The sequence below is a fragment of the Cucumis sativus genome, chromosome 3 (assembly GCF_000004075.3).
Source record: "Cucumis sativus cultivar 9930 chromosome 3, Cucumber_9930_V3, whole genome shotgun sequence".
Classification (NCBI taxonomy): Eukaryota; Viridiplantae; Streptophyta; class Magnoliopsida; order Cucurbitales; family Cucurbitaceae; genus Cucumis; species Cucumis sativus.
The window spans coordinates 9,778,315-9,800,917 of NC_026657.2; the positions used below are offsets into that span (position 1 = coordinate 9,778,315).

General features: G+C 30.9%; 3 protein-coding genes and 1 long non-coding RNA gene across 6 annotated transcripts; 2 read left to right on the forward strand and 2 right to left on the reverse strand.

Annotated features, from left to right (window-relative positions):
• The first annotated feature begins 1,045 nt into the window (after positions 1 to 1,045).
• On the forward strand, positions 1,046 to 2,717 carry LOC101220878 (calmodulin-like protein 11). Its single transcript, XM_004134064.3, has 4 exons — positions 1,046 to 1,238; positions 1,337 to 1,494; positions 1,581 to 1,661; positions 2,350 to 2,717. The coding sequence occupies exons 1-4, from the start codon at positions 1,163 to 1,165 to the stop codon at positions 2,485 to 2,487; spliced, it is 453 nt and encodes a 150-aa protein (XP_004134112.1). The 5' UTR covers positions 1,046 to 1,162; the 3' UTR covers positions 2,488 to 2,717.
• A 2,779-nt stretch (positions 2,718 to 5,496) lies between these two features.
• Positions 5,497 to 9,240, reverse strand: LOC105434833 (myb-like protein X). 3 transcript variants are annotated; one of them, XM_031882299.1, is made up of 5 exons: positions 8,649 to 9,240; positions 8,486 to 8,548; positions 8,246 to 8,407; positions 7,980 to 8,165; positions 5,497 to 7,861 (listed from the first exon to the last, which is right to left on the reverse strand). In XM_031882299.1, the coding sequence occupies exons 2-5, from the start codon at positions 8,526 to 8,528 to the stop codon at positions 5,835 to 5,837; spliced, it is 2,418 nt and encodes an 805-aa protein (XP_031738159.1). In that variant the 5' UTR covers positions 8,529 to 8,548; positions 8,649 to 9,240; the 3' UTR covers positions 5,497 to 5,834. The 3 variants fall into 3 exon arrangements, with proteins under 3 accessions (XP_031738159.1, XP_011650954.1, XP_031738160.1); XM_011652652.2 differs by having other exon boundaries at positions 8,486 to 8,545; positions 8,649 to 9,239; XM_031882300.1 differs by lacking the exons at positions 8,246 to 8,407; positions 8,486 to 8,548; positions 8,649 to 9,240 and having other exon boundaries at positions 5,497 to 7,886; positions 7,980 to 8,083.
• On the forward strand, positions 5,785 to 15,245 carry LOC116402670. Its single transcript, XR_004215157.1, has 4 exons — positions 5,785 to 5,923; positions 6,029 to 6,112; positions 9,510 to 9,622; positions 15,008 to 15,245. It is a non-coding gene; the product is annotated as an uncharacterized LOC116402670 (long non-coding RNA).
• Positions 10,844 to 13,807, reverse strand: LOC101221111 (ATP sulfurylase 1, chloroplastic). The gene is made up of 5 exons (XM_004134065.3): positions 13,140 to 13,807; positions 12,218 to 12,623; positions 11,871 to 12,131; positions 11,702 to 11,788; positions 10,844 to 11,403 (listed from the first exon to the last, which is right to left on the reverse strand). Exons 1-5 carry the CDS (start codon positions 13,643 to 13,645, stop codon positions 11,260 to 11,262), a joined length of 1,404 nt encoding a protein of 467 aa, XP_004134113.1. The 5' UTR covers positions 13,646 to 13,807; the 3' UTR covers positions 10,844 to 11,259.
• Positions 15,246 to 22,603: the final 7,358 nt, after the last annotated feature.

The following is a 22,603-nucleotide window of genomic DNA, read 5'->3' on the forward strand; positions in this document are numbered from 1 at the left end:
TTATTATAATTAAAAATACAACTTATGTTAAAGAAAAATTGGTTTTGATTTTGAAAACACTTCTCAAAACCTAGATAACAAAAGACATGGACTAGTGGAGGATATTGATGTTTATAGACTTAATTTTAAAAAAAATTACCAAAACAAGTTACAAAGTCGGATAAGAGCTTGACATTTAACATATTTCTAGTTAATATTGAACCATTTTTGAAATAAATAAAAAATCAATGACATGTTAATTAAAACACATTTTTAAGATTTAGGACTATTAGACTTTATGTTATGGTAGAAACTAAACTTGTTATTTAATTTAGAAGTTCAATGTTGAATTTGGTTCACCTTGAATTGAATTGAATTTGATGTGACTTTTGAAAGAGTTGAATGTGTCTTTCCTCCATCAATGACGGTTTTAACAATTCATAAGTGATTGTAGAGAATGTATCAACAATGGGATGATAAAAAATGTCCTTAACTAAATCATCTTTATTTAAACTATTTTCATACTAATTGTTTATCAATTTTGAAAAATACTTATTTTAAGTAACATTTATACTACTTTAAAATCACTTTAAGCTGTTAACAATTTTTTTTAAAAAAACTATCATAAATGTAGTTTAAAAATAACTTGATAATCTTAAAAAATAATTAGGTGATTATCTTTTGAAATATTTACAAATAATACATAGTTTTACAAATAAACTTGATATCTCTCACTAACATGATATATTATTTTTTTTTTGTAGTTGAAAAAAACACAAATAAATATGGAGTAACATTTATATCATTTAAAAAGGCAAATAGATATTTGGGTATTTGCCTTTAAAATAAAGGAAGAAAAGCTATTAAAAATTTTCCTTTTTGCAAAGGTGGTGATGACTTGGTGATTTTTTCTATACTAAAGAAGCTAAATTTGACTCTTAATATTAGCTTTTCAATTTTTATATTGGAATGTTTTATTATTATTATTTATATAAAAGTATAAAAATCGAATTTATAATTTTCTCAATTAAATTCACATCCTTGGAATTCTATATAAACCCCCAGCTCAGATTCCGCCATTCTCAACCCTCCTCTGTTTCTCTTCCTTCCCGTTTCCCTCTCTCTCTCTCTCTCTGTTTGTTTCCCGAGAAAATTTTCTGAAGAAAGAGGAAAAAGAAAAAACATGACTGAAGTACTCAGTGAAGAACAGATCGTGGAGTTCAAGGAAGCCTTTTGTCTGTTCGACAAGGACGGCGATGGTGAGTTCCCCTGTTTTTCATTTGATTTTCTTTTCGTTCACAGAGTGGTTTGAAAGTCAGATTTTTTTTTTTTTTATGACTTTGAGCCGTGATTTTAGGTTGCATTACTATTGAGGAATTGGCGACGGTGATCCGATCGTTGGATCAGAATCCGACGGAGGAAGAGCTTCAGGATATGATCAAGGAAGTCGATGTCGACGGCAATGGAACTATCGAATTTGCTGAGTTCCTCAATTTAATGGCCAAGAAAATTAAGGTATACTACCAAATAATCCCCTCACGACATGTCGTGTCATGAATCAACGTTTTTTAATATCGATTCTTCTTTTTTTCCTTTAACAGGAAACCGATGCGGAAGAAGAGCTGAAAGAGGCTTTCAAAGTGTTCGACAAAGATCAAAACGGATACATCTCAGCCACCGAGGTACTTCATTTTATTGTATTTTTTTTCCACTTACAATTTCTCCATTAATTTGTTTTCTTTTTGCTTTTTTAATGTTCAAAATAACACATTTCATTTTTGTACTTCCCATATTTTCAAAATTCATTCGAGATCTATTGAGGGTTTGAGTTTTTTCTTTTTCTTTTTCGTTTTAATCCAAAATAAAACGTACATTAAGATTTCCCGGTTGAACAACACATTACATATAATAATAATAAATAACATTATTTTATGTTTCAAGACCCAAATAAAAAAGAAAATACATTAAATACTCTCATCGCTTTAAAAAAAATTGCAATATTTACTTGACCATTTTATAAAGGTACAACTAGTGAGTTTTATGAAAAAAGAATTGAGATTCGTTGATAAAAAAGGCAATATTGCAAAATTAAAAATAAATCCGAAGTATATATGACATGTAATAAATGGTAGGATATGATAAATTAGAAAAAAAAAATAGTGATAAATTAGAAAAGATATTTGAGTGGGAGTAGAGTACAATGAACCGTATATGTAGTACGTAGTACCATGTACCTCTCCGCACTGGATTAAGGAATATTGGTAATAAAAAAAATGATGGTGTGATTATTCGTTGACTTTAGAGGAAGTAGAGAATCTAACGGCTGAGAAAAATAGTGATGATTTTATTTAATTTAAAAATAATGTGCAGCTGAGGCACGTGATGATCAACCTCGGGGAGAAGCTGACAGACGATGAAGTGGAGCAAATGATCAAAGAGGCCGATCTTGACGGTGATGGTCAAGTCAACTTTGAAGAATTCGTCAAGATGATGATGGCCGTTGGATGATTGTTTCAAAAACTTGCTTTTTAAAATCAACAGTCCCAAAAAAGTATGGGATTTACTCAATTACTCAATTTCATTTATTTTCATATACTTTCATTTATTTCCTGCTTTTTTCTTTTACGTAATTATCATTTAATTTGTAGCCTTCTTTTCCCTTTTACTCCCAACTTGTTCATTAATGTAAGCAGTGAGCACCACTTTATTCTTAAATAACCATTTTTACTGTTCATCTCTTTTTGCCTCCTTTTCTCATTTCTCTTCTAAAATCTTTTTTTATATTGCATTTTTTTCATCTTAAATAATTTATTCTTTGCTACAAACAAAAAAAATATACATATTATCTTGAATTTGTACGAATTTGTACATGTGACTTCAAAACCACCTACGTGTCTCCTCAACTTTATGTTCTTTGTATAATATATATTCAATATTTAAATTTAGAGATGTTTGACCCACATAAGTTCAAAGATGATATATTAAACTTCAAAAGTTTATCTTTGAAGTGTAGAGTTATAAGATTGAATTTCAATCCTTAATAGTTATGAAAACTAAATTAAAGATAAGTGGTTGTATTTGAATATTAACTATACTTTATGTACGATCATTTAGAATATGTAAATTGGAAGCTATGACTTTTATGGTTGAATCGTGGTAAGATAGAGAAGGTGTGAGGTAAGGCTTAGACCATTCAAATATATAATCTAATAAACTTCAAAACGCGGTGTTTATAGATAGATACCACTTTATTCTTTTCTTTTTTTTTTTAGATTCTTCTTCTACTATTTATTATTTTTGTCAATTTCTTCTTTGAAAAAACTTAATTTTCATTGATAAACAAATTTAATTTGAAACTTCCATTCATAATTCTATAATGTTTATATTTAATTTAGTATATGTGTTTAGTAGATAGTTGAAGTCACCAAATTTTGTATTTAAAAAACATTTCAACAATTTGATTACCTATTACTTGAAAAGGACAAATAGACAGTAGATCCATTTAGGTGGTTGAGATTCATTCCATCATCATTAATATTGAATTTTGTTTTGTTTGAATACACAATCACATCTATGATACGTATTTTGCAACACTGAAATATTGTTATTAAAACACTATTTCTAAATGTTATATTGAATATTGAGTTATTTTATTCAAGATAGTAAAAAAATAATAAACATTAAAAGTTAACCTATTAAATTATACACTTAAACTAATTAACATAAAATATGCATTAACTAGTTGAAAAAAAACGAGAGGTTCAAATCTTTTGTCCCACTGTTGTACTCTGTGGAAAAAAAACATATTAGTTAATTTCTTTATTCATTTTTTTGTCTTTTTCTTTTACAATATATAAAATAAGGCTTCTGTGAAATTTAAACTTAGATTAGGTAAACTTTGGTGGAATTTAGTATTCAAGTAGGGTTTAGGTGAACTATACAGTGCCTAATTGCTATTTAAAATATTTTAAATACCAAATTTGTGTGGATGTTAGTCAACGAATGCATGGGATGTTCTTCAAGCCACCAAAGAAAAATGAAATCTTTGATTATAGGTAGTTAAGTCGTGCACAATGGTGTCACACTTACTATGATACAAAGGATACCATGAATAGATCCACTAAAATGGAGTTCACAAATGACATCAATGAAAATCTAGATCTCATTTGTGTAAAATAATTTTTTAATCATCTGACATTAGCTATATTGAATTGATGAATATAGAAAGAAATATACGATGATGGTTCGAAGTTGTTGAACTACTTTTTGTGAGTGAGTAATTTATTGTCGTGATCTTTTAACTAATGTTGATGTAGTTTGAGGATCACAAATTTGAATTTGAATTAAATTAATAACAAAAGGAATTCTCACCAACGTTTTGGTTTTAAAAAATAAAGTTAATATGATAGTGGTTATTCAGGTAGTTTCAAATATTAAACTAAACATATGGCTAATTGAATATAAATAAAGTAAAGAATTTTAAAATGTCTTAGTTTGGAAAGAATTTTCGATTTATTTCTTCTACAGTTTTTATAATGACGTGGATATTTGAATTATTCTTAGTCAACATTCAAGAATAAAAGATAAATTTCTCGTAACTATTTTTTAATAAATAAATTGACTTGATTTTTTAAAAAAACATTAATAAGAAGTAGGTAAGTAAAGGAGAAATTCGAAGACAAAAATAATGAATATTTATGGGGCTACATTTTAAAAAAAATAATAAACCAAAAAAAGCAAATCCAAATGAATGCCAAACTATACTAAAAGTTTTTATGCAACCAAAATTTATTAGTCTGAAAAGTTTTGTGTAGTTGAACTTTTTAATATCAGATTTTGTAAGTTTATACCATTTTAGTTCATAAAATTTTAAAATATCTATTTTTATGGTTAATTTTATCATATTTTCATCGGTTGGCTCTTTGTTTTAAAATGGACTATTATAATTTTTTTAGTATAATAGCAAAGTTGAAAAAAAATAAAAAATGTAATGTCAATTATCACAAAATTGGCTTACTAAAAAGATACTTTTTAATAAGTGGATTAATTGAAAATGATTTTTCTACTATTGTGAAATAAATCTTATTTACATCTAGTAGTTGTCGCACAAAAAATGATTGACATTGTAGGAGTTGGCAATCATGTTGACATCAAAGATGAAATAAAGGAACGTTTTGATGAAAGCTACTTCTATTTTTTGAGACATGGTGAGGGTTAAGCCTCATGCTGGTCTATCTTTCTGGTTGAACTTGTAAATTATTAATAGTGTTACAACATGAAACAAGTGTTTAATTATTATGCTTTGTAACATTAGGGATCTTGGGAACTTTATAAATAAGGGTATCACTAAGTAGGAATGATTAGCAAGTGCAAATCTTGATGTTATCTTACACACAATTAAGACAAATGAAGATTTAAAAAAAAAAACTAATAATATTTTTTAGAATATTGGATAGGAAAGATTTCGAACTACAAATTTTAGAGTTATTATACTGATATGTGAATAGAGTTGGGAGAAAGATAAACTTTAGTGAGAGAATTAAAATTTATATATTAATAAATTACAAATGCCTTCCCAAATGAAAATCCACTAACAAACAAATGAAAGGTATAAATGGGGTTAAATTTAAATCACAATATCACATTATGTATTCTGGGCGGGAAGAAAAGAAATTCATAAGAACAGCAACTCCAACCATATTTTCGTTTCAAAGGCCAACAACGAGTTCAACTTCAAGCCGATCATGGTGTTCTTCGCTCTTGAAACGTTGCTGAAATAGTAAAAAAGAAAATCAATGAAAGAAAACCACTCCGAAACTCCAATGCTGGATGTCAATGATCTCCACAAAATCCATTCAATTGATTGCTGTAGCACAGCAGATGCAGGTCCCAAAAATGAGGGATTTCGTTCTGCGCTTCCCTTTACGGATCGGCGATGGTGGTGGTAAGTTTTTCGCTTCCTTCTTCTCACTGACGAAGTTATTTTGATCGATTGCTTTGATTTCCATCCTTGATTCTTCTTTTTCTTTCACGAATCCTGGGAAAGAAGGCCTCGATTTCTCTGAGTCGCTTCTTCCTAACTTCACCACTCGTTTCTCCATTGGATTTGGGAAGCTAATCTCCTGCAGATTTGGTAAGTCTTCGATTGTCTTAATTTGGTATAGCAATGGAATTTTCTCTGTTTCTCCTGTTTTTCCTTCGATTTGGATATCTATATTGAAGCTAGGTGATTTACGCATCTCGATATGACCAATTGAATTTTCGGAAATTGATTCATTGCTTGTTCTTCCTGGAGAATCTTGATCTTCTCCTCCAAATGTGGAGAATGGAAGTGTTGCTAAACTCTGTTCGTCGATTGGATTTGTCGATGGTTCAGTTTCTGTGGGTGTTGATGAAGCTGTTTGGGTATAACTTGGGGAATCCGAGGGATTGCTCTTGGATTTTTCAGTTTCTGTATCCGTTTCTTGCCTTGGTGCTGAAATCGATTCATCTGTACTTTCTGCAGTTTGAAAAGCTATTGTAGTTTCCTTTTGCTGAGTTTGTGGTTGAAAACCTAAAATAGGCTCAAATAGGCTTTCATCTGGTTCTCGTCTTTCCACTTCGTGTTCATTGTTTGTTGAAAGTTCAGTTGTCTCTCCCATCTCCTCATTCTTATGCTTGCAATCTCCAATGGATAAATTTAAAATATCCATACCTTGTTCGGAAATTTCCAGATATTCTCCATCTGAATCCTCGCAATCCTCTACAGGAGCCTCGTTCCTGTTCTCTGTAACAAATTCAGGAGAAACTTCAGCTTCTTCTGCATTGTTCTCAGAGTGCGACTCAGTTGTGTTAAATTCCTCTTCGACCTCATTTGAAATCTTAGATTGAGTTGGAATATTGTCTTCATCTACTGTTTCAGTTCCTAAATGTTCTCTTAATTGGAATTCTTCCTTGTTTTCAACCTCAGGAATTTGCACAGATGAATTGGGTGATTCTATCACCAGACACTCTTCTGCCAGCGAGCATGAAGTATTATGACATGTCAAATCGGTCACAGTACCTTTATCTTTAGTATCAACATTTTTGGCAGCTGGCACTGTATACCCATGGCATTGCCTTGGCTCTACTAGATCACCCTTTTTCTTCTCCATATCCGTGTCCCCATCATCACTCGATCCTGTCAATGATTCAGCGTTGGTTTCAGGTGGCTCGTGCTGAATAGACCTAAGATCTGAGCTATTTTCAGAATTTGGATTTTTTGATGCATCTATTAACATGTCGAAGTTGGAGCTGTTGCCCCTCTGTTCATCGTTTCCCTTATCCGCGTCCCAATCAGTACGAACAACTTGATTAGTATCCAAATTTGAAGTTTTTTCAGATTTTGGATTTTCTGATGAATTTATCATCTCGAAGTTGGAACCCTTTCTCCTCTCTTCATCGTTTTCCTTATCAGTATCAATAACTTGATCAGAATCGAAGTTTGAATTCGTTTCAGATTTTGGATCCTTTGGTGCATGTGTTGTGTTCAAGCTTGAACCTCTTCCTCTTTCTCCATCATTTTCCTTATCTGTATCTCGATCATTATCAACAACTTGATCGATATTAACATCTGATGTCTTTTCAGATTTTTCATCTTCTGATGCATGTGTTATCATGTCGATGATGGAATCATTTCCTTTCTCTCCATCATTTTCCTTATTAGTATCTCGGTCAGTATCAATAACTGGATCCATATTGGTGTTTTCTTCTGAATCTGGCACGGCACAATCTGCTGAATGGCAAGTGTTTTTCGAGCTCGATTCTAAAGCATCCTTGCATTTTTCTTCAGTCTTCTCAAGGTTTGGCTCATTCAATGAAAGTACTGCTGCGTTTAAATTGGAACCTCTCTTCTCTTCTTCCTCTGTTTCAATTTGGAGCAAAGAGAACTATTGCTTTTATGCTATAAAATTTTATAGTTCTGTATGGGATTGAAATTTCACAGTAAATACTAAATTAAAGAGATTTACACTTCAGCTGACCTTTCTGATTTGAAGCCTGCTTTTCATGCTCATTTCCATCGGATCTATTTTCTTCCGAGTTGAACTCCACATCTTTATTTTCTTTAGACTTGACCTCGACCACATTGTCCTCTATAGTTCGATCATGTAAGTTTTCAGAAACCACTTGAAACTCTTCTATATTGCATACTTTATTTTTCTCTTCCTCTGCATAAATATGTACGCTGAATAAGAAACTAGAATTCTGGAATTTGTCTGCATTAGAGATCTTCAAATTCTACCCATACCTTTCTCGTTCACATGATGATTACCATTTACTTTATCTGCCGCACCAGAACTCAGCCTTGCCTCTTTTTGGCTGAAGCCTGCAACTTCATCGCCTTCTTCTTCATTTTTCTCGCCTTCTAGTAAAAAAAATTCTGGACCTTCGGCTTTTTCCTTTTCTTCCTCTGAACCAATAGAAAGCAAAACACGATTATACATGTAATAAACTAGTCTTTACCTAGCTAATCAGACTTCAAAATTACCTCTAAACTCAGATGTGTTATTGTTTCCCATCTCATTTCCCATATTCAACTCAACAAATCCTGCTATTAAGGGTTTAATAAACACTCACAATTGTATAACTAGACAAGCTTGAATAAAATCTGAACTAAATGGAGGGTTCTTCTATACTCAGAACTTCCTTACCATTGCGATGATGGTGTTGATATTTGACAGCTTGATATGTTGTAGACAGCTAGATTGTTGACACAAGATTAAACAAACTCAGAAATATTGCTTAGAACATAAGCCTCAAATGAGTAATCTGTCAGCCAAACTCTTCAGCCTCTCTGTTCGTCTCTGACACCAGTACTCATATATCATCAGCTTTATAGCTTTGACGATTTTGTTTAGCACATAAAGTTCAACAGTCTGCAACTCTGATGATCACATGAACGATCTGTCATCATGATTGTGCTTTTGCAACTAAAATTTTGAGACTGTTTTTAAATACTGTTTGTTGGAAAAGACTGGGGCAATGGCAACCTTAAAGTAGGGGTACATCCAAACTGGACATAACTGGAGCTGCAATTTCTGGGTTAAAAGCGCCTTCTTGCTGCATTTTTCATTAACAAATTCAATTCCCCACATGTAATTTCCATCATTTGCTCTATTTTTAAAGTGAACGGGTCGGCTAACTACAACTTCAATTGCTATATTATTGTGTTGTCCATCATTTTAATAAGACATCTGTAAATGAACTGCGCTCCTCAACTTTGTTTAGGGATAGAAAATTCTATAATGATTAGGAGGGAGAAGAATCCTTAATATCAAAATAAGAACAACATTTTCAACTTTTTATGGATAGAATTAAAAATGGAAAACTATGTAGCCTTAGACTTAAAGTAACAATATCACATCGTTGTAGGTATATAAAGAGAATTATGGTTCAAATGAACTCTTTTGATTACTTATTAATATGTTATGAGCCACTTTGATTAAAGTTGGAGCTTCAATTACCACTTCGAACTGATACAATCATTCTCTGTTCGAGGTTTTTTTTAATAGGTGGGCCGATTAATCAAGATTTCTTAAGCTTTAATCTTCGTGGTTGATGCAAGGTGGCTGAACTCCATTATTTGGGAGGCCGAGTTGATTATATCTTAATTCTTAGTAATTTGGTATGAAGTTCTCTACCTGTCTATTACAGCTTTAAAAGTTACATAATTGGCCTGTTTTGCTTTTTCGTCGTTAACAAAATCAAAAGAAAAATAGTGGGCTCCTCAAAAAAAAAAATAATAATAATAGTAAATGGTGGGGGATAACCACCAATCAGCTTCTCCGGCAAACAATTGATAATGGAAATGATTACACTCATTGGGACACTATTTTCCCATTTGTTTCTGTTACAATGTAGTTTTCAACTTTTTGTACTTCTAACTTGATTAATCATTGTTGATGATTTAGTTATTACAAAAATGAAGTAGTCTGTCAATGTATTTGATCTATTAAAACTTGACGTAGTTGAAAAAAATTATACTATGTTTTTAGCTTTTATAAAGTTCACTTCAGTTGTTTTACTTTTTCTCGAACAATTTAACCAAGTTTTTGCTTCTGACTTCCATTTTTAAACTTAAATCTGTGGGTTTTAATTCAAACCAACCTTTCATAATTTGTTTTTAAAATTTTAAATCTCAGCTTTACTAAAATTTCACCTTTTGACATCACTGTAACCGATTTGTTGAAACACAATTTTTAAGTCAGTGTAAACTAAGAGTAATTTTTTCTTTTCATTTTTTTTTTTCTTTTTTAACTCTTGTTAAATCAAAATATTTAAAATTATTGTATATGTTTGTATTAATTTTTTAAGTATTTATAAACAATTCTTTTTGTAAGTACTTAAAAAGTTAATCCAAATGCATCAAACTAACTCCATCTTTCTATTTTTTTTATATCAGTTTATTCTTTTCAATCTACTTTTTTTTTTTTTTACTATTGACAAACTCTATGTTCTACAAGGCTACACCCCAAATACAACTTAACAACCTTTTACCTGTTAACTCCCCTCAAGGGCCAAACAGCTTAAGGGAAATATCCCACTTTGCTGACAAAAAGAAGGTGATTTCTTAACTAAAATTTAAGAAAAAATAAAATTTTAAAATTACTTTTTCAAGTCAATAGTAATATATTTATAAAGTTTAATTATGAAAAACTAAAGACATGTTCGATGATCATTTTAGCTTTTGTTTTTAAAAATTATGTCTATTTAAATGTGGGTAAAAAGTAAATAGAAAAATAGAAAAATGTTTATAGATTTAACTTTTTAGACAGAAAAAGAAAACAGTTATGAGCCTCTGTGATGAGCTTTACTGATTAAAATTGTAAAACCAAATTGTATAATCTAATTAAAATCAAACCCTTAAATTTCCGTCCGCCGATTTCCATGGCGATATAAATTACATCTCATGCCTATAACTATGTGATTATCCATTAACTTTCAATGTTTTATGTTCCCCCTATGAACAACAATGCTCAGTCGTCCCTATCTCTACTTGAAACAAAACCCACTAAAAGGATTCTATCTGAATAATATAATGATGACGTTCAGCAAACTCATCTCCTTCATAGAATTGAACATAAGCACCCTAGTAAACAATATGCTGTATTGTACCAAACCCAAAGATGCGATGAATGCATCTAATTTACAAAGAGAGGCAAATCATGCAATGCTTCTGTACCATCGCCTCACTATCTTATTCATCACTGGCACTGTATTTTCAAAAGTTTAAATACTTTTCTCGGATACAATACCCTAAGCCTACGCCAGAACAGCTTCAGGTTCAGGAAGTCTGCCACTGCTTGCAGGTACCAAACTATCATAATATTCAACCAACACCTTCCATCCACCTGGGCACATAAAACCTTCTGGCGGATTCTCTTTGTTCTTCGCTAATGTTCTCATCTGCAGCATCCAAACATACGTTTTGTCATTACACAATAAATATGCTGTTGATCTATTAACTTAGTTCTCATTCTTAATTCTCTAGTCAAATGGCTCCGTATATGGCACACTTGTGGAGTCCACTGGACTACGAACATTTTCTAGTGAACAGAGGAGGCTCTCAGTAGTACTGGAAAATTTTCCTATTCAATGGTATCATATAATGTGTTTCTTTGACGTTTAATTGGATAATTGATGATTGAGATTAAAGCATCAAAAGTGGCAATGACTAGATTTTATTGTATTAGCAGGAAATTACCTTGGTGCCGGATATGAAAAGGAAATCCTGAGCTCTAGAGGGGTCGAAGAAGGCCATCTTGCCCTGAGTTTTATCGTAAGCAGCAACCTGAACGTGTAATAAAATAGATGAGTAACTCTCTCTACCTAAAATTCCATGTTTGATACCATGACATTCTAAATAAACTTACTCTGAATGGAAGGATGTTTAGCCGCTCTAGTCCAGGAGCCATGCTCAACACTTTCTTCCCGTGGTCAGCATCATACAAATCCCTTTTCTCAGTAGGATGACCCATTCCAGCTGGGTCGCGTCCAACAATGTAAAAGTTGGCTCCTGCATTAATTCTTGCTTTTGCATGCCACTGCACTTCAGTTGGCCCTGCATAGTGCATTGGAGATGGAAATATGGAAACAACTGTGGTCTCTGGATCAAGAACACCATCCTCGAGCACCTGGTAGGATAGACGCAGTTCTTAAATTTTAGAGCTATCCGTATCCAATCAACAAACAAAGTGAAAGATGGTTTAAAATTAGGTACCTTCTCATGTTGCTTCATTCGCCAACTAAGTGGAACATCATCTGCCTTGGTGTAGCCACCCAGAGGATGAAGCAACAAAATGGGGTTCTTGTATCCCATCTCAAGCAATCGACGGCGGGTGTCAGTCATTAGTAATGCATGGCCGTTATGTACTGGGTTTCGAAGTTGGAATGCAAACACTGCATCTGCATTTCGCCGGGTAAATTCCTCCCGTAGTTCTGCAGGTGACTGTCGGAAACGGTCAAGGCCATCATGGTACTTGATTGGCTCTATAACCTCTAAGTCACCTCCGATCAGCCAATTACCAGCATTTGTTATAGCTTGATCAACATAAGGGAGCCCCGGGGCGGTGGTGCCCCAGGTTCTTGCTATCCTTTCTTCTTTAGGGTGCTTGTAGATCTCAATACTGATACATCCACACAAGAAATTGGAAGACTTCATTAGACGCTTTGAAATGATTTCAACAGGGAAGTCTTTGCTACTCTACTATTAGACATTTAGCATAGCGTGAATCAGTTCAACGGGTATAAGTATAACAATCTGGTCTCAAGAAAGTACATGTTACACAAGATTTTGATGATGCCATCAATGAGTGCTATGATCCTAGGAGACAAAAGATGTGAAATACAATCCCAAACATGTGAGATTCATCTATGCAGAGCAGCAATTTTAATTAAACTAGGATGTTTTTCTGATACAACTAGTTATAGAACTGACGTTCAAAGGAAAGAAAACAAGACTCTCATTTCCAGACAGAAAATAAGAGGGAGAAATCCTCGAATAATACATAGCAATAGATAGCATAGAGATAGATTCATCAGAAACAAAGCCACGCAATGGTTTTACCGGTATAGACAGATTCATGAGAACCACAAAGCTTTCAGAAATGAAAAGAGCAAAACCAAAGTGAGAGAAATCTTACTTCTTGAGAACAGCGATGGGGTTGTTCTTAGAATCAAAGAGAGCCACACTGGTGGAGTCCCCGATGCTGTGCTTTTGAGCATCGTCAATGGCCAGAACAATGGGCACTGACATATTGGCCACAGACCCATCTGGAAGCCTGAGGGAATTAAAATGAAGCGTTTGGAGGAACTCGGATTCTCTCATGAATCCGGTAAGAGGACTGGCCCATCCTTCGCTGAGAACATGAACCCATTGAATATCAATGCTAGAAAGCTCGATCCTTGGCAAGGATAAGGCTTCCTTCTTCTTCAAACCCCTCAGAGGCTCCTCAACAAGAAGCTCCACCAGCTTCCCGCCGTCCGGTTCGATCAAACCAGCAGAAACCCGGAGGCGGAGATGGGTCTTCTTCGACTTGGAGGTAGAAATGGAGACCTTAACCGGAGCGCCCAAATGGGTGTAAGAAGTTCTCTGAATAGAATGAAATGGGGATGGGGTATTGGTGAAACGAGTCGCCATGGACGCCATCTGAGATGGAGACCAAGGCTTCAAAGCTGAGAGTAATTAGGGAAGAGGACGAAATGGGAGAGGTAAAAAGGTGGGAGAGAAAAAGAGAGCCAAAAGCGAGAATCAGAGAGGGGGATTTCGCAACCCTTTTTCTTTTTTTTTTTTGGGTTAGTGGGATGGGATATAAATTTATAATGATTCAACTTAGTTAGAGATAAAATAGAATTGAAAGTGGAATGAAGATTCGTTGTGTATGAGAGGGGAATGAATAAATTTTTCTCCTTTAGTTGGGAGGATGAACCTAGACACCCATTTCCCCCGTCGTCATCGTTCTCTTTCCTTCTTAGTTTTTGAATTCCCATATTGGTCATTTCAGTTTTTAAATTCTTAACCTGCCATTTGGGACCCATGGGTCACACATTAATGAATAGTGATCTGTATTTTTCCGTTACGAAAATATATAATTTTCTTCATACGTTTTGTTTTTATGTTCTCTCTATTTCTTTTTTTTAGGATTCTTCATTTTATTCTCTGTATTTTATGTTTTCCCGACTAGTTTATTAAATGCATGATGGTAAGTTGACGTCAAAATTTCTCAAAAAAAAAAAACAAAACAAAACAAAAAGTAGAAAAAAAGGTTAAATTACCTTTGTGAAAAATTAAAACACGCCCTTACCATAAAATTGTTTGGATTAAAAAAAAATGTTACCTTCCCTCTTCCCATTTTCATACCTCTCTTCTCTTTTCATCCACCATGGCCAACCCTTTCTCATTTTTCCTCTCTTCTTCAGTCGTTTCAAAGAAGTGAACAGATGGAGTTGGCATATTCCCACCATAAATTATAACAAACACCATCATTTATGAAATAAATTTTAAATATAGCTCAAAACATAAAATATTTATAAAAATAGTAAACATTGACCTAGTAAATTTGTTTAAATTCTCAAATATGCTCCTCATTAGCTATCATTGATACAAGCTATTGTTGATAACTTCTATCCATGATCGTAACTATTAGCACATTTTTTAAATTGATGACAACTAAACTGGTGACTATTATCATTTATAACTTTCAATTTTGAGAAACCTTTGAAATAGTCTATGGGTGTGGATTGTTTAATTTTTTTACCAATTTTTTTGTGTTATATATACAGTTATGTTTTTACCTAATTAAAAGTTAGCATGTGGCAATTTCTATTTTTAATGATTAATTATTTTAAGAAAGAGAGGTGGTGTAGGGTAAGATGCACTTCATCATTCTTCTTCCTTATATATGTTTTCTATTTTTTTTACATTTTAAGTTCCAACTTTTATGGAAATATATTGTTGGGTTTTCTTTTAAATGTGAATAACTAAACCTTTTTTCTTTCTTTCTTTTTTTAGGTTTTATTTGCTGAGTCATCCCCAACACCTTGATGCCAACAATCCCAAGTATGTATGTTAGATTCCACTATTCTTTTTTTACTCCAAGAGAAAAAAGAGAGAGAGACCCCCAAAATTATCTACTCTATTTCTTTTATTTTCATTCAAATACCTTTTGTTTCCCCTTCTTTTCCCTACCTTATCTAAGATAAATATGATTTAAAATTTAAAATTTTACTTTCTTTATCCATTCAATGTCTATACTCAATGGTGCTAGAAGTGTTAGATTAGATTGAAATATGATTTAAAATATATTGTGAGAGAAGAAAACAACATGTTAAGCTATAAATTGGACACGTTATATTTAGAAAAGAATAACTTAATTATCTAAAATTAGTAGAAAATTTGTTGCTGTTAGTGGTGAGATGGTGAAATTTAAAAGATGATCAAGATTTAACAAAAATAAGTGTAGTTCAATTTTATACAAATAGAGTTGATTAATGATTTTAATAAATGAATTTATAGGAAGATAAGGCCAAATTGCTGAGATAAAGATGCCAGTTCACGTTCTTGGAATTTCCTTAATCTTTGAATTCAAATAATCTCACTATCTCCCAAACACTAAAACATGATCTCTTTTTTAGATTTTGTCTATTTGAACTTTCCCCATTTTCCTGTCTATATTCAAACTCCACAAACCTTAACAAAGAGAGTATCCAAATCTAAATTTTCCTCTTTTTTTATGTTTTATTTACTTTTATACCAAAGATTTCATCTTCTTACTGTTTCAAAAGCAATATCCATATATAGATTTTGAGTTTTAGTTACCATTTAAGTTTCTTTTTTTCATTTGTTTCAAAATGCTAAACTTTGAATGAATTTTAAGTTTAATGTTTATTTGGACTTCTATATTTAAGTTTTTACTATGGTTAGATTTTATATTAACTTAATTAGCTAGTTTAAAATAATTTTTATGTAAACTTCTTTTGTTAGTTTTAATTGCGATAGAAACGTTAATGAAAAAACTAATTAATTATAATCATTATACTCTTGAATATTACAAATATAAATGTTTTAAGTTAGGTGGAAACGAAACTCAAATATTAGAAAAATAGAAAAAAAAACTCAAAATCATATAAATTTAACATTTTGAAAGACATGAATCTATGGGGGGCAAAGTGAAATATAGAATAGGGGGCGAAGGGGAGATTTGAGCAAAAGCTTTGAGAACCTCATGGCTTACGCATCAGATAGGCTGCAGCCGCCACCATTTTATTATATTGTTTTTGTTTCGACTTTTTTAGTAGAAATTTGTTGAATTCATTTTTCCAGTACTCTTAAATCAAATGCTTTTTAAATCAAACTTTTTTCTCTTTTCCGACTATTAAATGCTCTCTCCAATCATAGTTTTCTATTCTCATTTTATAATTCATTGTTTCTGAGATGGACAATTTTTTCTCATACGCTTTATTAGCAATTGGATAAAGTTTCTTTCCTTTGTTTTTTTTTTAGAGCAAATTGCAACTTCACCTTCAAATTTAATTTACAGATTAAAAAAATTAAATTATGTCAATTTGATGATCCAATTTTAAATTGAGGATAAGTTTAATGGTTCAATTTTTAGTTTTAACACAGCTACGGTTTTTGCAATTTGTCCAACAAATTAAATTGTAATCATATATGCTTAGTTGTAAATTGTGATCCTAATGGTAATACCAAAATATGAAATCAAATTATATTGAGAATCAACACCTGAAAGATGAGGACTGATTGCAAAAACATTCTAAAAGTATAGTGATATTTATAATTTTCAACACTAAATTTTTTAATTATAAAAGTTGGACTCTCAAACTAATAAATAGTTGATCTCTCGAGATAAAAATTGAACTTTCAAACTTATAAAACTGCTGCATTATTTAAATTTAAACGTTCAATTTTAACAATTGAATGTTTATAAATGTACTTGCAACTATCACTAAATAGTACATATGCTTAAAAGCTACTAAGCAAGGGTTTAGAGTATCAAGGTCGCATTGATATCAAAATATCGATTTTTTTTAGATATATTAATATTTGTAAAATTTATGAAAATTATAAAATTTATTTAGGTCACTTTTACTCCCAAATAAAATTAAGATGGTGTTATTAGAACTATTATTGGCATTGGATTAAATAGAAAGAATTGAATGAGGGGGAAAAAAAATGTAGTGAATGAGACACAATACAATTAGGGAGTTCCTTTCCTGATGGAGTTTAATCAAACAAAGCCCATTCCGTCAATACTTTGGGTCAGCCTCCCAAGCCAAGCCCAAACAAAAGGCCCATTCAATTTTCGGAAACTTTAAATCCTATTATCTTCTATCTCATATTATTTAAAGTCTAATACTATTTTTATTTTATTTTTTAGAAAAGGTTTGTTTTAGCTTATAAATATTTGATTTTTCTTTTCTGTTTTAGTTTCAACACATAAACCTCTCTATTTTCATTTTAACTTTGAAAATGTAATTACTTTATTTTGAGTTAAAAACTTGAATGTAGTAGAGTACATCTTAAAGTTTAAGAATAAACTAATAAAAAACAAAAAACAAAAGGCATAACGTTGGAGCAATTATTAACCTAAAACGTTTAAAATATTCATTGAAACGAAAACAATCTGTAAAAAACAATTGTTGTATTATAGAATGGCATTCTATAAATTTAATATGCATAATAAAACAATTAAATTTCAAATAGAGTTAAAGATTGAGTTATTTAGATTGTGTGTCAATAAATTCAAACAAAACATTTGATTATGGTATTATTTCTCAACCAACTTTGTATTTGGATGGATTCTTCACCATTTCGGTTTTTAGTATTTTTAGTTTCAAACATGGTGCCTTGAAAACTTATTATCAATTATGCTTAATAAAGTTTACTAAACTTTATTTCAAAAAGTATTTTATACACACGAGTGTGATGAAAGTGGTAATCTTGTGTTACGCATTACTTTTTAAAAAGTAATTTTCGACGAAGATGTTCGTACTTTTAAAAGAAAAATATTAGTTAAATATTTTCTTTTAAGTATGAGTACTTTAAATGTCTCTTTTTTTTAGATATTCTTTAACTACTTTAAATTCAAAAAAATATTAAGGAAAAAAAAAACTTTTCAATAAGTTGAAAGTACCTTTTACCATTATCTAAAACCTTTACTAAATACTACCAAATTTTGAAAGAAAAGGAAAATACTTTCCATCGTCCATAAAAGCACTTTAATAACACATGCAATGCTCATACTTAAAAGAAGAAGAAAAAAAATATGAAAAGATGAATTTGAGTGGCTTTCGTTTCCGTCAATGATCTTAACTTTCCATTTATGATTTTTGAGTACAACATATAGAATTACAACACAATTTTAACCAATTCTAACCTTCAAAACTAAGGGAGATCGTTAAATATAGAAAACAAAGATAAATTATTTAGTAGATTTTGTAGATTTTTTGTGCGTAAATAATTTGTTTTTTCTTTGGTAAAAACCTCAAAAATTAATAATATAAGTTAATTATTGTAAAGCTCATAACTATCAATCATCATCCTACAATGAGCATAATTTAATTGATATTATATTTGTTCTACCAACTTTAAAATCAAACATTTGTTTTTTACTTTTTGCCGACAATTAGTAAAATGTGTTTGTTTTAATATTTTTTTCAATACAATTAATAAATTGTTGGAATAAATGATAATTGACGTTGTTTCTTCGTGAAAATTAATAATTAGATTATAGAAAAATACTTACTTCTTTTCGAATGACCACAAATAAGTCATTTTCTATTTGGTTAAAAAAACACACATTTTTCATTATCCATAATCTCGACGATAAGTAGATCCACAAAATTTTGTTCGTTGATCTTTTAAACATGGTGCTACTCTTAAAAGAAAATTGATATGTTCTATCCCTATGAAACAATTATTCTCAAAACTCAAACATTAGGGTGAGTAAATTTGTCTTAAATAGACAACTTAAATTCGCTGGGTTCAGATCTAAAATGCATATATGAGTTTCTGTTTGTTGGGACAATAATATTACTAACATAAATTTGAAAAATATTTAAATGTGTTTCATTTTATATATTTATAAATCATAAAAACTATTCTTACTTGTCCACCAAGACTTATTTGACAATAAATTAATGTTAATTTGTTTATGAATATAACTTAGGTTTAAAAAATTGATTAGATTGGCCCAATTTTAGTTCATATTGTTCTAAAAAAAATTAAAGTTTAGCTTATAGTTAGATAAATTCTAATATTTGGTTCTTACGATTTGACAACTTTTATAAAGAGTTCATACGGACGAGACTATTTTCTATGTTTTTATCGAATTAAAATGACTAAGATCTAGCTATAATCCATAGAAACTAAATTCTATCATTGTAAAACATGAAGGACCAATTTTGTAATTTATATAATAATTGTTTTAAGGAGGCAAGGAGCACGTGCCCCCTCATATTCTCGTATTTTAATATTAATTTTGAAGTTTGAAAGTACAAAATATATTAAATAATGCTCCTTTAAGAGTAAATTTGATTTATGGTGCAATATTCCATGGGAAAGGTATTATTTTTTATTTTTTTGACGCAATTTTTAATTCACATATTTACATTACTTACGTATATATTTATTTTATTTCATTTCAGAATTAAATGATACAAGATAATTTTTTTCCGTTCATCGTTAGAATACAAGTATAGTATCAATTCACTAGTAAGTTCAAATTCTTCTTAATATTATTAGTTTTTACTTTTCAATCTATGTGATAAATCATAATACTTATATTGTTTAATACCAATTTTGTAGAGTTAAATATATTGGGAATCACAAATGACTTGTCTCAAGTCTTACAAAGAAATGATCGTGATATTGTGAATGCAATGAATTTAGTAACCTTTGTAAAAGTGGATTGCAATCAATGAGAGAGACTGGTTGGGATTAGTTATTGAAAAAAGTTTCTAATTTATGCAATAGTCATGACATTGAAGTTCTTCAAATGGATGTTATGTTTTTACTTCAAGGACGAAAATGTTGAAACTCTCAACCAATTACAAATTTGCATCATTATTATGTTGAAGTCTCCTACGTTGTCATTGATTTGCAACTTCAAGATTTGAATAATTGTTTTATTGAAACGAGTACTGGATTGCTTCTCTGTGTGGCCTGTTTGAATCCAAGTAATTCATTTGCTGCATTCGATAGTGAAAAACTTAGTCGACTTGCTCAGTTTTATCCAAGAGACTTTTATTCTATTGAACTCTCTATGTTTGAGGATCAACTTCAAAATTACATTACTAATATGGTTGAACTAAAAAACATTGGTGATCTTGAAGTGAAAATGGTCGTTATGAAAAGAGATAAGGTCTACTTATTATTTTATCGATTGCTCGCATTGACATTGATTTTACCGGTTGCAACAACTGCTGTAAAGATAACATTTTCTGCTGTGAATATTGTGAAGACTCGACTGCATAATGAAATGGGAGATTAATGGATGAATGATTGTCTTATAGCTTATATTGAGAAAGATTTGTTGGATAAGTTAAATAATAAACTTATCATGGATCGATTTCAAAACAAGAAAACTCGTAGAGAATAACGGTAATACATATTAAATTAATTAATTTTTAAAATATTTTTTTAGTGTTTTTGTTTCATGGTGTCCCTATATAAAATTTATGGATCCGCCACTGACCTTACATGTTGTAAAAAAAAAAGATATTAATTAAGTTTGATAATTCTTAGAAGCTAACCCATCATAAGAAATAATAGTATTTTTTTGTTACATCTATGAGTTTTGGAACAAGTTTACATACATTCTAACTAATCTTATGGGATAATTTGTTTGACCCTATAACACTTAAGTGTCAAAGAAGAAACTGATATGAATTTATTTGTAGGGAGATGATTGACGGGTAGAGATTAAATTCAGGACATATTAATTAGTCATTGGGAGTGTTGGTAGAGAAAATGAAATATTTAGAAGTGGAATACTTTTTAAAGCAAGGAGGAAAAAAGCTATATAAAACTCTAAGAGTATCTTTAATAATTATAGAGAATCAAAATCAATGTACAAAAAGAGAGGAAAAAAAAAAGGAAGGAAGAGTGAGAGAAAGAGAAAGAAGTATATGTGGTGATGAGAGGGAATCGAAAAGAATGGTGTAAAGAGGAGACATAAGCAGTCAATAAATCAAAGATAATGTTTGGTGTTTTTATTTAAACTATTTTTTGCTTTCTCACTTCATTGGTCCCAACATATATAAAATCACCTTTTCTTTTCCTTTCTTTTCTTTTTTCTCTTTGCCAATTTTTTCCTTTTTCTTCCTTTAAAGTTAAAGTCATCAACCCATACCCTTTTCAATACCCCAATAAATCCTCCCTTTCTATAAACTCTTTCATTCACTTTTTTTTTTTTTTTTTTATGAAAAATATATATATATATATATATTTCTGATTCTGTAAATTCAATTTGTAAAACCCAATTTCAAATTTTATTTTTATTTATTAATAGTAATTATTTGAAGTGGAAATACCCGATTTAGATTGAGAATTAAAATGAGAGTTTTATTTTTTTTCATTTAATTTGATGGAGGTCTCAAAAGAGTCTCTCAATTCATTTCGCTTTCATTTTGTTTACAAGATTGTACGGACGGAGGGGGTGGGGGGTGGGGGAGATCACATGGGGCCCACAATGAGTCTTGATGATCTCATCCTCTTTGTTTCTTTTTTTATATTCATGCTATGGGCCCCATTAACAAAAGACAATAAAAAGACAAATTTTTATTTTTATTTTCTTTCTATTTTATTTGTGGGAACTTTCTAAGTGAAACGAAATGACTGAAATACCCCCATGGCTTATTGTTTCATTTTTTGTTTTCTTTTTTTCTTGGGATGGGGGATTGAGGATAGAGTTTAGGGTTTAGGGTTTGAATGAGTGATGATTAAAGTGGGATGCCAAAGTACTTTGGGGAATTATCAGAAATAGGATAATTTGGAAGGATCTAAAGAGTTTTGAGATGAATTTTAAAAAAGATGACTTTTAGGACAAATTAGTTGGAAAAAGTCTATATTACCCTCAAGTTAAAAAATATCCTAAAATCAATTTATGAATCCTCTCTTCTCCTTCTCCTTCTCCCTCCGTTTTTTCACTTTCTAAAAATGTTTCATTTTTCTCTCATCCCTCCCTCTAGTGTTTCATTTTCACGAAATTTCCTTTTTCTTCCTTTTCCATTCTTTAATTCGTTTTCTTGAAATTTCTTTCTCAAAGCTCTTCCCATGGTCTCCACCGGCCTTTGAAAACCATTTTCTCCATTTTCTCACTTCCAAAAAGAATATTTCATTTTTCTCTCATCTCTCTCCATTTTCATACATTGTGGGATAAATTGGCCTTCCTAATTCTAAGAGCATGAGAATGTTGCTCTCACCTGCATTGTTGTACATTATATAAAAGTTCTGCACACTTTACAATTTTCCAAGATAATGAAATAAAAATTGCATACCAAAAAACAAAAATGGTATTCATTCCATTATATAAAACTATTTATGTACATAGTTTGGAACATATACAATTCCTTCAAAAGTTGGAAC